This window comes from Rhagoletis pomonella, unplaced genomic scaffold (genome assembly GCF_013731165.1).
Source record: "Rhagoletis pomonella isolate Grant_MI unplaced genomic scaffold, Rhpom_1.0 Rhpom_scaffold_00001, whole genome shotgun sequence".
Taxonomy (NCBI): Eukaryota; Metazoa; Arthropoda; class Insecta; order Diptera; family Tephritidae; genus Rhagoletis; species Rhagoletis pomonella.
This window is the reverse complement of record NW_023458555.1, coordinates 18,366,471-18,379,446: the sequence shown is the minus strand read 5'-3', so window position 1 is coordinate 18,379,446 and position 12,976 is coordinate 18,366,471. Positions and strand designations below refer to the sequence as shown.

The 12,976-nt window shown below is 36.8% G+C and overlaps 1 protein-coding gene across 7 annotated transcripts in view; it reads left to right on the top strand.

Moving 5' to 3' along the window:
* LOC118740354 (probable multidrug resistance-associated protein lethal(2)03659) overlaps positions 1-11,977 on the top strand; it is a 138,556-nt gene extending 126,579 nt beyond the window's left edge. For 5 of the 7 annotated variants that reach the window (XM_036471853.1, XM_036471860.1, XM_036471867.1 and 2 more), the window contains 9 exons: positions 1,037-1,293; positions 3,117-3,971; positions 4,042-4,319; positions 6,175-6,916; positions 9,311-9,665; positions 9,745-9,975; positions 10,041-10,573; positions 10,645-10,805; positions 10,902-11,977. In XM_036471853.1, the coding sequence (XP_036327746.1) occupies positions 1,037-1,293; positions 3,117-3,971; positions 4,042-4,319; positions 6,175-6,916; positions 9,311-9,665; positions 9,745-9,975; positions 10,041-10,573; positions 10,645-10,805; positions 10,902-11,166 (3,677 nt within the window). In that variant the 3' untranslated portion in view covers positions 11,167-11,977. The remainder of the gene's footprint in view (positions 1-1,036; positions 1,294-3,116; positions 3,972-4,041; positions 4,320-6,174; positions 6,917-9,310; positions 9,666-9,744; positions 9,976-10,040; positions 10,574-10,644; positions 10,806-10,901) is intronic. The other 2 variants (XM_036471898.1, XM_036471891.1) reach the window with 1 other exon arrangement.
* The last annotated feature ends 999 nt before the right edge of the window (positions 11,978-12,976 follow it).

Below are 12,976 nucleotides of genomic sequence, written 5' to 3'. Positions count from 1 at the left end.
AAAGGTGGTCCCTTACTAATTTGGTTTAGATCGGATCATTGGATCATGAAGAAATTAACGATAATCTTAAATTTTTATATGAGAATTGAAGTCGGTTTTATTTTTGCTTAAAAATTACTTTTCTTTTTCGATTTAATTTTTTTTTTAATTTAATTTTTAGATTTTATAAATTTTTATTCAATTTTGAAGTTTAATTTTTTTCTTTTTCTAATTAAAATTTAGATTTTATAAATTAAAAAATATATATATTTTTTATTTCAATTAATTTTTAGTGCTGTGAAATGAAAAATATTTATAATTTAATTTAATTTATAAAGAACTTATTGCTAAAAGCCGAACAGCATAACACTAAGACTTCCTTGTTAGCAGATCTTTCAATTAGCCTTTCGAAAAACAGTAAAGAGCTTTCAAGATGGTTGCCAGAATTGGCAATAAAATATTAAAATTTGCCACTACTGCGCCCTCTGGCGATTGTTTTAAGAGAAATTTGAGTCTAGAAATGTATTCCTCATACAAAAAACCCATTATGCACGAATTAAAAAAAAAGATTAAATATTGCTTTGTAGAAAAAATAATTTTCGCAATTTGACAAGTAAATTGGCTACGAACTTCACGTAGAATACTCTAGTGCCATACCCGCTTAGTAAAAAAAAAAATGTACCCGTCCTAATGTATATAAATTTTCCGATGATGACTGCATCTGCGCTAGAAACTATGAGGAACATGCTTCATTCCGTAACTGAAATTGTTCTTTCTGTTCTTCTTTCAACTACATATGTATGTATGTATGTATGTATATGTATATTGCATTGGTAGAATTAGAGCAAGCGACAGTTGTTGCTGGCGTGAGTTATCACTAGACAAAGCCACACATTTGCGTCTATTGAATTGTATGCCAATTAGCCAATCATCAATTGATTGGTTGGTTGGTTGACTAAATTGATTGCGTGCCACATGCATTGCTGTTACTCGTCAATAGGAGCATTTGATTTTTTTGCATACACTTTGTTTTATAACAGCTCTTTCATAATTCCAGCATCTTCTAACACGATTGGTGTCACCGGAAAGTCTGCTACTAATCCACTTTTGCTTGCCGATAATTCATCAACGCCAGCTGAATTGACAGCTATCGAAGATCCGTTTTTATTCATATTAAATGATATTTATTGGCTGAGCGCCATTCTGGTCATATCTACATGGATCGGATGTTTCCTCATTCATCATGTGGATTTGCGGCAAAGATTGATGGGAGCACGCATGCGTATTGCATGCTGCTCGCTGATCTACAGGAAGGTGAGTGCGATTTTGAAAAGGCTCTTCTGTGACTAAATAGATGTTAACATAGTTTTATTTCATAACTTTTAATTCGTTACGATTACTTTTCGTTGTGAAGCATTAACGCCTGGTCCTATGAAATGCGGTATGAACCTCCTAAGATGTGTGTTGATTTTTTGTAATTTTATTGCAGCGGTCTGCCGCATTTAAGTGCATAAGAAACTTATGCTTATATGAAAAAAAGTGCAAAAATCCGTCAGCAAAAAAAGGAAAATCATTAAAAAAGAACGCAATTTTTTTGGCCGCTTGAAACTGGCACTTCATCAAATTAAAATTGTATTAGCTACGTACTGTAAAATGTTGTAAAGATTCAGATTAAAAAGCTCGAAATCTTGATGAAAATTTGCTGAATTTTTCAAAATTTTGTATAAAGTTTGAAGCTTTGATTTATATGGTCTTGGTTAAAGCTTGAACAATGTTTTTATAGAAAAATAGCAAAAACAAGTAATTTTTAAGCAAAAAAACAAAACCGACTTAAATTCTTATATAAAAATTTAATAAAACCGTTATTTCTTCATGACCAAATAATCGGATCTAAACCAAACAAGTGAGCGACCACCCCTGAGGTAACATCTTTCCGATGGAAAAAGAATTATCGAAATCCGTCGACGTGGTCCAAACTTATGCGGTAACATACATAAAAAAAAACAAAGGAAAAATATTCTGACAAATTGATAACCACCTTTGGGTATTAAATGAAAAAAAATATATATATTTTAAACTTTTTGAGTCGAAAGAGGCTCTGTACTTTGCCCCTGTGCGACACGCCTTAACCGTCTCCAATTGGAACTTAAATTTATATGTGATATCTGTGACCTCGGTATTACAGATTGAGGGGGTGAGACTGAAAAAAAATTTATCATTTGATTTTAGAAATCACCCTTTTCTACATATAAATGATTTAGATCTCATCTTTTACAAAATTTTCACAGTTACATGCAAACATACATATAATTTTATTTCATTTTTTCTCATTTGGTCGGCGCCATAACACGACGTTTTCATTACCACTTCGGGACTAATTCAAGACTATTTCAGAATCATTTCATGCCTAGTTTTGAGCTACCCGTAAATGGTACTGAAATACGCCCAAAATTTTGGTCAAGAGGTTCTGAAAAAGTCGTGAACTTGTCCCGAAAGGATTTCGGACACGTCTTTAGACAATACCGAAATAACCCCTTACTAGTCCCAAAATGATCCCAAACTAGTCCTTAAATGTTCTTGAAATACTCGCGAACCAGTTCCGAAACTGGCCTGAACTAGCACCGAAAGAAAGCTACACTAGTCCTTAGCTACACTCAAATTTGTCAGAACTAGTTCCGAAATGGTCCTGAAATTGTTCTGTACAGGTTCCGAAACGGTCGAAAAGGTGGTAAACTTGTCCCGAAACAATTATTGAAACGGTCCCGAAATGGTCCCGTGTTAGTCCTAAAATGTTCCTAAAATAGTCCTCAACTAGACCCAAGATGATGCCGAACCAGACCCGAAATGTTCCTCAACCGGTCTCGAAATTGTCCGGAAAAAGTCCTCAACAGGCTCCGAACTAGCCCCGAAATGATCCTAAAATAGGCAGGAACTAACCCCGAAATAGTTCTGAAATCTGGAAATGTTCATTTGTACCAGAAGAAACAGTTACAAATTTTCTGCTGGGTTAACGCAAATTTGACGCATACCGTGAGCCAAGATACTTATACATAGAAAATCGCTAAGCTACCAACCATAAGCCCTAGTTATCACTTTAGTCTTACTAACAACAATATTTCAATTGTTTTCTTTTTCAGACGCTTCACCTCTCGATGCGCTCAGCTGGTCAAACTCCCGCCGGCTATCTAATCAATCTGCTCTCGAACGATGTAAATCGCCTTGATTATGGTTTTATATACATGCACTGGATCTGGATAATGCCATTGAATGCCATGCTAATTTGTTATCTCATTTGGTTGCGCATTGGTTGGGCCGCCGTTGTGGGTGTTGTAGGCCTTCTACTTAAAACCATTCCCGTACAAACTGGCTTCAGTAAGTTGTCTTCGAAATTGCGCATGAAAATCGCCGAACGCACCGATGCACGCGTCGGCATCATGAATGAATTGGTTCAAGGAATACAAGTGATTAAAATGTACGCCTGGGAGAAACCCTTCCAGGCTGTGGTGGGCGAAGCACGCCGACGTGAGATCAAACAAATTCGTTATGCTTCCTATTTGCGTGGCTTCTACCTGAGTACGATGGTGTTCACTGAACGTTCCACACTCTACATCACAATCGCATCGGCGGTATTGATGGGCAGTGAAATTTCAGCAGATATTGTATTCTCAGCGGCAAGTTACTATAATATACTGCAATTGGTTGCGGCCATTTGGTATCCGCTCGCAGTGTCATTCGGTGCCGAGGCATTAGTATCGCTAAAGCGTGTTGAATCGTTTCTACTGCAAGAGGGACACGATGAGAAGGTGAACGGACTGATACATAGGAAGGGCGAACCTAAAGGAGATGAACGTGATGCTTCGACAGCAATTGTACTCAAACAAGTGAATGCGAATTGGGATTTGTCGAAGCCGCAGCTTACATTGCAGAATATAAATTTGCAGATGAAGAGAGGACAATTGTGTGCTGTTATCGGGCCAGTGGGTGCGGGAAAGGTGCGTTTAAATACTTCATTGTAATTCAGTGAAGGAATGGTGTTAAAACTTATATATTTACGTTTTCTAGAGCTCGTTACTACAGCTACTGCTGGCCGAATTGCCAATCACAGATGGCGAGGTGGTTATACAAGGCGAACTCTCTTACGCCGCTCAGGAGCCATGGCTATTCACCGGCACTGTACGCAATAATATACTCTTCGGCGAAACTTACGATCGCAAGCGCTATCAGGAGGTGACTAGGTGTTGTGCACTCACTACGGATTTCCAACAGCTGGCCAATGGCGACAAGACGATTGTGGGCGAACGTGGCGCATCACTGTCGGGTGGACAGCGTGCACGTATCAGGTAAGTTGATGTTGCTGTTGACCTTTAATATATTCATTCGAGTGGCATTTTCAAAACGATTATGAGGCGCAGATATAGCCGTTAGGTAAAAGTGTAATTAATTTCAATAGAAAAATTCCATGAAGTAGTAAAATGTTATCTTTGAATGGTCTATGTATGTACATTAGACTGCATCACTCCCCATACAAACAAAAAATCGGTACTGTTTTTCCACCGGAATTATAAAATCTATTATATTTTAAGACTTTCACCGAAATATTTCAGAAAAATATTAAGTTTACGTGAGCTGGGCCGATTTGAAATACCTCCAAAAATTTATTTGTTTGTGAATAAAAACAGTTTTTTTAAGTATTTTTTGCAAAAAATCACCTTAGGTGACAAAACAGTTTAAGCTTAAAAAATTTGCATAAAAAAATATTTAAAAAAAAGTTTTCAACGGAATCGCAATAATAATTAATAAAGAAAAAATTGGGACGTGAAAAAAATCCTTTAAGAAACTATTTTTATTCATAAAAAACTCCATTTTGGAAGGTATTTTCCAATCGGTCCAGCTCACTTAATCTTAATATTTTTCGAAATTTTTTTTTTTGAACTCTTAAAATATACTAAATTTTGTAATCCTGGCGGAAAAACCGAAACTTTTTTTGGAGATGCAGTCTAATGTACATATGTATGTCACATTTCAAACCTTTGTGTTCTGTTTTTAAAAACCAGCCGTGTTGTGAAATACCTTTCCCAAATATAAATAAATAGAGAAGCGATAATCTAACAATTTTTGTTTTTTTTTCTTATTTAACTTAATGTTTATTATAAAAGTATTGTTTAGTATCTAACAAAATCTATGTATGTAAGTCGAAATATCCAATTTTGTACGAGATTTATAAAAATTTCAAATTTTTTTTCAGAATTAAAAAAAATCTAGGTATGCAGTTTTATAGCCCATTAAATGTTAGTATACCACTGACTTTTTAGCCTGTCACAGAACTAAAATTTTCGACTTATAAAAATATTTAGGGCAGTTTTTAATTCAGGTCTCCAAAGGTTGAAATATGCATGCGGCGAATAAAGTTTCTTCTCTTTTGCATATTTAGTTTTTCAAGGCGCATCGCGGAGGAATACCATTTATTGCACTGAAATGAAATATTTTACGCTTTGTCGGTGCATTTTTTTAATGCCTTATCTCGCAGATGGCTTACAAAACCTTCAACCTATGACATTTGCGATTGTCATTGCGAATACAAATATGTAAATGTTCTATGCAATTATCTTTTCCAGTAAATTTGAAAAATGTTTTGTTGTTGCTGCTTAAATAATAAATGCTGTAAACGAAAGATTGATTAACAGCCAATCACGCAAAGTAATACGTTAATATAAAACATCACTAACCTCAAAAAACGTATTGCGAAATATTCCACTTTGTTCATCAACGTCCTCCTTCAGTGAAAAATTCTTTCCAATGATCCACTAACTGGTTCGAGAGATACGAGGTTTGAGTTCTTGGGCAGCGGATATTTTTCTTCTTTTTTCTTTTTTTTTTAATTTAAATAATTTTTAATTTTATAAAACAATTTTTTATTTATTTTTCATTTAATTTTTAGAAACTTATTGTTATTCTTCTTTTTTGATTTGATTTTCAGAATTTATTACCATAAACAACTATTTTTTTAAGTTTAAAACCTAAATGTTGAATTTCATTAAATTTTTAGAAACTTATTTTATTTATTTTTTGCCTTTTCAACGTATTGTTGTTTCTTTTAAATTTAATTTTCTTTTAATTTTTAGATTTTGTTGTTGTAAAAAGAAAAGTATATTTGTATACTCGCCATATCTTAATATTTCCCTAATATCTTTCCAGCTTAGCACGTGCCGTCTACAAACCCGCTTCCATTTATCTGCTCGACGATCCACTTAGTGCTGTGGATGCGCACGTTGGTCGTCATCTCTTCGACGAAGTAATCGGTCCACGTGGCCGTTTGGCCACCGAAAAAGCAACGCGCGTTCTCATTACCCATCAAGTACACTTTCTTACCGAAGCCGATTGGATTGTAATTTTAGAAAATGGTCGCATCTCACGTCAAGGTACCTACGAAGAATTGTCTAATAGTGATTTAGATTTTGCTAAACTACTTGAGCGCATAAAGGAGAAGGAAGATGAAAGTGAAAATGAATCGGTCTTATCACATGATCTGAGTAGCTACGAAGATGAGGATATACCGTATATTGATGGTGTGCGTGATGGCTATCAATCGCTGCGTCGTACCAGTGTTAATGATGGCTCCCTAACACGTAAATCGGCTAGTCTGGCCATTAGTTCGGAGCAGGATCTCTCCGAAGATTCGGGCATAGCTGAGGATCAGGCGAAGGGTGGAGTTTCTGGTCGTGTTTGGTGGGAATACTTTCATGCTGGTAGCAGCCTGTGTGGTTTGATCTTTATGACAATTGTCATGCTAATGTCGCAGGTGGTTTGCAGTGGTTCTGATTATTTTGTAAATATTTGGACACAACAAGAATATTTGCGTTCGCTCAGTAAGCCAACAACTTTTACCACATTCGAGTGTTTGTACATATATGGTGCACTCATTATTGCTGTTGTTGTGGTAAGTTTAATAGAAAATAATATCTACATAAATATTAAGTAAGACAAATTAATAGCGCCGGTTCTGTTGATGACAAAAGTCTTTAAATTGTGTAAGAATTTCTGCGAAATATGAATTTAAAACTTTGGTGATTGATGCATGGATTTTTCGGTAAAAAAAAAAAACTATCACCTACGATGTTATTCAAGATCAAGCGACAGAACCAAATCAGATCCTAATTGATAGCAAATATATTAGTATTGATGTGTAAACATCTTTGCTCTCGAAATAGGAAAAATTTGCGTTAAACCCAGGAGAAAATTTCTAACTGCTTTTGGTGAAACCGAGAAAAACTTTGTAATTGTGCTAATCAACTGTGCAAGCACCACTGCTCCTTTATATAGTACGGGACAAGTTCGGGACCAGTTAAAGACTTTTTTGGCTTTAGTTCGGGCTCAGTTGATTTCGGCACTAGTTTGGGAGCATTTCAGGACTTTTTCGGGCCAAGTTCGGAACCAGTTCATTTCGGCACTACTTCGGGCCTTTTGCGGGTCTATTTCGAGGCTAGTTGAGGACTTTTTCGGGATGATTTGGAGGCTAGTTTAGGCTAGGAATTTTTCGAGACCATTTCGGGACTCGTTTGGGATACAGATTTTTACACATCAAATTTCACGAGTATCTGGTACTGACGCCATTTTCCAACATTTGGTGTGCTCTAATTTGCAAAATAGTTCTGTTAGTTAGCAAAGCTGACGGTTACACCTTGAAGCTACTTAACTAATAGATCCTGTCTAACCCGGTAAATCCACAAAAAAAAACAAGTCGTCAAGCCTGTCTAAGGGTATATCCAGGAAACGGGCGAAGTTGTGTCAAAGTAAAGCAGTTTTACGAGGGACAACTCGAGCTCTGGCATGCGTAGGTATGGCCGAACCTGTGCTTGAAGATCCATGAGATGACTTCTGAAAAGCCCGAGAGGAAGCGTGGCTTCAAAGAGGGGCCTGCGGTAAGGTCCCAGCAAAACTACTTGCCTAGCATAATGTGGCAGCATTTGAAAGTTTAAAAGATGCTCAGGCAACATCGAAAGGCCTCGGGTGGCAAACCTAATTGCCGCGATCTAACAACTGAAGCTTCATTCATTGGGTTTTAATTTGTAGTACCCAGTAACCACTTAGGTACAGCATAATTTAAAACCGGTCTGTCCATGGCCTTGTATTTTGCCAAACAAAACTAGGTTTCGTTGTTGTTGTTGTTGATCCCCGCCTAGGTCGGTTTGACAATCAATCATTGCGGTCAGGCGTAACTAACGGTAAACCCAAGAAACGAGGGAGAGGAAGAGGGGTGATAGCTGAGCGGGATTGAGCTTTAAAAATATTTAAATATTGGCGTTTAATATTTTTCTACAGTATTCTTGACGAATATACATACATATATCGAGCCCTAACCACAAAAAAGGCGTAAGCGACATTTTTTTGTTTATTATCTTTCTGATGCAGAAATGTTCCTAGAGTATCTAGATGAACGCACAAAATTTAGGTCTTCTACAAAATTTAGACCTAATGGCACTTTAGCTTACAACAGTGTAAAAAACGTCTGCATTAATAAAATAATTTTGAAAAAAAAAATGTCGCTTACGTCTTTTTGGTGGTTAAGGCTCGATATATTGGCTGCGTTTCTTTATACATTCCGGATAATCCCATTTCACAGCCAGAATAAACAGAATGCGTTTGAAATATGCGTCAACATATCATCAGGAACGTTCTAAAGAATAAATAAACAAAAAAGTTTATTCCAAACGTTCAGAATGAATAAAGAAATGCAGCCATTAATTTCTTTATGTACATAAGAATTTTAGAATGAATTTCGAGTGTCAAAAAAAATTGGAATACTTGTTTCGCAAATCATCGTCATCTGATAATATATGTAAATTCTTTTTTTTTTAATTTTGTGGCACACTCTTGAAACTTCACTGGTATGTTGTTTGTGATGCCAACTTTCATTGCCTCTAGCATGAAAATTCTTTTTGAAAACTTCCCAAATTATTAAAAAAAAATTTTTCGGTGACAGTGAAAAAATGAGTAATTTCGGCACTTTTTCGCCTAAATAAACGATTTAAGGCTAAAATTGTTCAAATAATTGATTTAGTTTTTATTGGACTTGGTTCTGGAACTCCAGTTTTTTCTAGCAGGAGAAGGGAGTGACACTAAAAAAGAACAACTCGTAAGATTTGCTCATATATTATTTTTTTGTGTGTGTAACATTTTCTGTCTCACAGTGTAGTGCGCTGAAAGCCTGAAAAACGTTGAGTTTCTGAATAGCTTCTAACTTTAGGCACGTTTGTTCCTAGATTTTTTTTCAAATAATAACAATGATTTACTGCTAATCTTTCCCTTCCCTCTCTCTCTCTCCTCCATACAGATGACAACCTTCCGTGGCTACCTTTTCTTCAAGGTTTGCATGCATGCGTCCAAAGTGCTACACGATCGCATGTTCGGCTGCATACTGCGTGCGACAATGCGTTTCTTTGATACAAATCCGTCCGGCCGCATTTTAAATCGCTTCTCCAAAGATATGGGCGCCATTGATGAATATCTACCGAAGGCTATAATGGATTTCATACAAATTGCATTAGTCATGTTTGGCATATTGATTGTCATTACTGTCGTCAATCCCATACTGTTGGTGTCTATCTTCATAGTCGCTGTGGTTGATTACTGGGTGCTGCAGCTGTACTTGCGGCCATCACAGGATCTCAAGCGTTTGGAAGGCATATGTGAGTGTGCTTGTGTTGTATATGTGGTAGCAGATTTCTTAATAAAAAATTTTGTTTAAATTTGTCTCACCTCATGCAGGTCGCAGTCCCGTATTCTCACATCTCTCCGCTACACTCTCTGGCATTGCGACGATACGCGCGCGTGAACTTGAAGATGTGGTAGCGAAGGAGTTTGACGGTCTGCAGGATGTGCACAGCGCTGTTTGGCAGCTAACAATGGCCTCAAATACAGCGCTGGGCTTGTGGTTGGACTGTGTCAGCTGCTGCTTCCTAGCCTCGGTGACGTTCAGTTTCACGCTGGTAGACAGTCGTAAGTGCACTCAAATTTGATTTGATAATTTCACTTACACACACTCCATATTCCGTCACTTTCAGATACATTTAGCGGCAATGTGGGTCTGGCTATTTCACAAGCTATGATTCTTACTGGTATGGTGCAATATGGCGTACGTCAAGTGGCCGAATCGCTGCAGCAAATGACCAGCGTTGAGCGTGTACTACAATATACTGATCTCGAACAAGAGTCTGAGAATACAAAACTGCCACCGGGCGATTGGCCCACACAGGGACAGGTTGAATTTAAGGATTTGTCACTGCGTTATGATCCCAGCAATCCACCCGTACTGAAGCACTTGAATATCAACATCGAACCAAGCTGGAAAGTGGGCGTGGTGGGACGTACTGGCGCCGGCAAGAGCTCACTCATTGGGGCGCTCTTTCGACTCTCGCATCTGGAGGGTGACATTCTTGTCGATGGCATTGAGACGGGCAGTATTTCGCTAGAGTCACTGCGTTCCAAGATTTCGATTATACCACAAGATCCCGTACTATTCTCCGCCACCATACGTTACAATTTAGATCCATTCGATAAGTATGGTGATGCTGATTTGTGGCACGCGCTAGAAGATGTAAGTGAAACGTTTTTATAACGAAACGTTTTATTTTAAATAACTTTCCGTGGATTTATTTATTTATGTAGGTTGAACTGAAAGGCGCCGCACCGAGCTTGGATTACATGGTGACCCAACGCGGCAGCAATTTCAGTGTTGGCCAACGTCAGCTGCTATGCTTGGCGCGCGCTATATTGCGCAACAACAAGGTGTTGGTACTGGATGAGGCTACAGCCAACGTGGATCCACAGTGCGTATTCAGAAAAATTTTTTAACTTTTTTTTTTTGCAAGACGTTGCTTTATTTTACCTCTGCTCTCCCTCTCTCTATCTCTATTCTTGCTTAGAACTGACGCCCTCATTCAAACCACCATACGTACCAAATTCAAGCACTGCACTGTATTGACTGTGGCACATCGCCTGCACACCGTCATGGATTCAGATCGTATACTCGTTATGGATGATGGCCGCGCACGAGAATTCGATATACCGCATTTATTGTTAAAGAAACAGGGTGGTGCCTTACGGCAGATGGTAGACGCTACTGGTGCCGAAGCAGAATCATTGAAGAAAATTGCCAGCGAGACATACCATAGTATGCAGCATGCGTGAGTGTGTGGGTCGGGGGGAGGTGGGGAGAGTAGGTGAGAGTTTGAAAAACAATCGAATGTATGTACGCAGGCAGGGTGTAGCGCTGTTTTTGTTAGCTACATTTTTGGTTTGAAATGTTAAAAAATTAAATCGTTAATGGAGTAGGTTATAAAAGTGAAACTGCCTTTATCGAAAAGTACAATTTTGGGAGAAGTTTACCAAAAATTTCAAACATAAATACATACATACATATGTATATCCGTTAGACCGTACCAGAAAAAATCGCTTACACCTTTGGATCTAAAGTATTTTTTCAAGGCAATTACGATTTTTTTTTTTTGCCAAGCGTAGGGGTCGCCTTTTTACATTTTTTGACATATCTCTTGTCTCCAGGAAACAGCTCCGTTTGTTCCAGAGTTCATTGACCGGCAACCTAATCTCGGGAAATAAAGGTCGCCAAAAATAATTAAACCGAATGTCGGCCAAAAATATTTTATTTCTAAATTGCCTTGAAAAATTTCTTTAGACTCGAAGGTGTACGGTGAATTTTTTTTTATTGCCTATTACGGCCAAATGCCCATACTTATACTCAAATACATAGCTGCCGTTTTTTAGTAGTTACTTTTAAAAACCATCAGTCAATCATCTAAAAATGGTGCAAAGTGATGCGAAATGCTAAAATTACCATTTCTTTTTAGATACATATTTGGCTCAGGAAAACAATACATAAATCGCACACCGCCTTCAAAAGAGGCAAAACTCAAAATTACAGAAAATACGAAAAACTATTTCTTAGCATCTGATAATCATATGGGCAAAGAAGACTTTACCTTAGGTATTTTTTAACTAATTATAACAAAAATTTGCTTCACCTTTTGCTGAAAGGTAAATAAAAGCGCTGTCTACATTTTTAGCGCATAAATTTAAAAATTCTAAATTTAAAGTTGTGACCATGATAAAAACATAGCAAGGTAGAACCGTTCTCTCAATTTGTCGGCCATGATTTTTTTTTGAAGTTTGCCAACATTTTAAAATCATATAAAAGTGAAGATAAAAAATTGAAATTGTTCGAAATTGTTGTTGCTTGAGATTGAAAATGAAAATGTGTGTGTGAGTTTGTGAGGAAATTTAAAAATTAAATTGTTTGGAAACGTCAAGAATTTTAAAAGTGACTCTCAGCGGTTATACCTTACTATATTTTTATCATCGTTGTGACTCTTTTGAATGCGGTGTGCGATATATTTTCTATAAAATACATAAATATGTATATACATATTTTATATTTTATGCCGCTACAGAAGGCAATGCAAATTAATAACTTTCTTAAATTGAAAAAATCAAGCTCTATAGTTTCAAGACATTGGGAGTGTACTCGTACGCAAAACTATCTAAAGTTTTAGAAAACTTTTACTGGTTTTAAGTTCTCGTACCCAAAAAAAAACTTGCAAAGTAGGGGAAATTGAGAGAGCAAAATGTCATAGAGAGCTGCAAATTTCTGCTGGAAAAATTTTTCCCAGCGAAAACTTGCAAGTCAGAAAATTAGCTGATCACAAACATATGTTTGTAAATAAACAAAAGAAAATATGACCTTTTTGAATTATTTATAGCAAATTTCATCATTAATGCTAGTATACAATGAAAAAGAGAGTAAAGTTATTAAGCACAAGGTTTGTTGAGTTTATTTTTAGTTAATTTACTATTGATCTCCAGTTTGTTTACTTTAGTGTGTGCTGACTATGGTTGCCGTATGTCATTTTTCATTTGTACCATAATTTTCCTTTAAATATACCAAAATAGATAAAAATGCAGCAAGCTGAAATTTTGTTGGCCG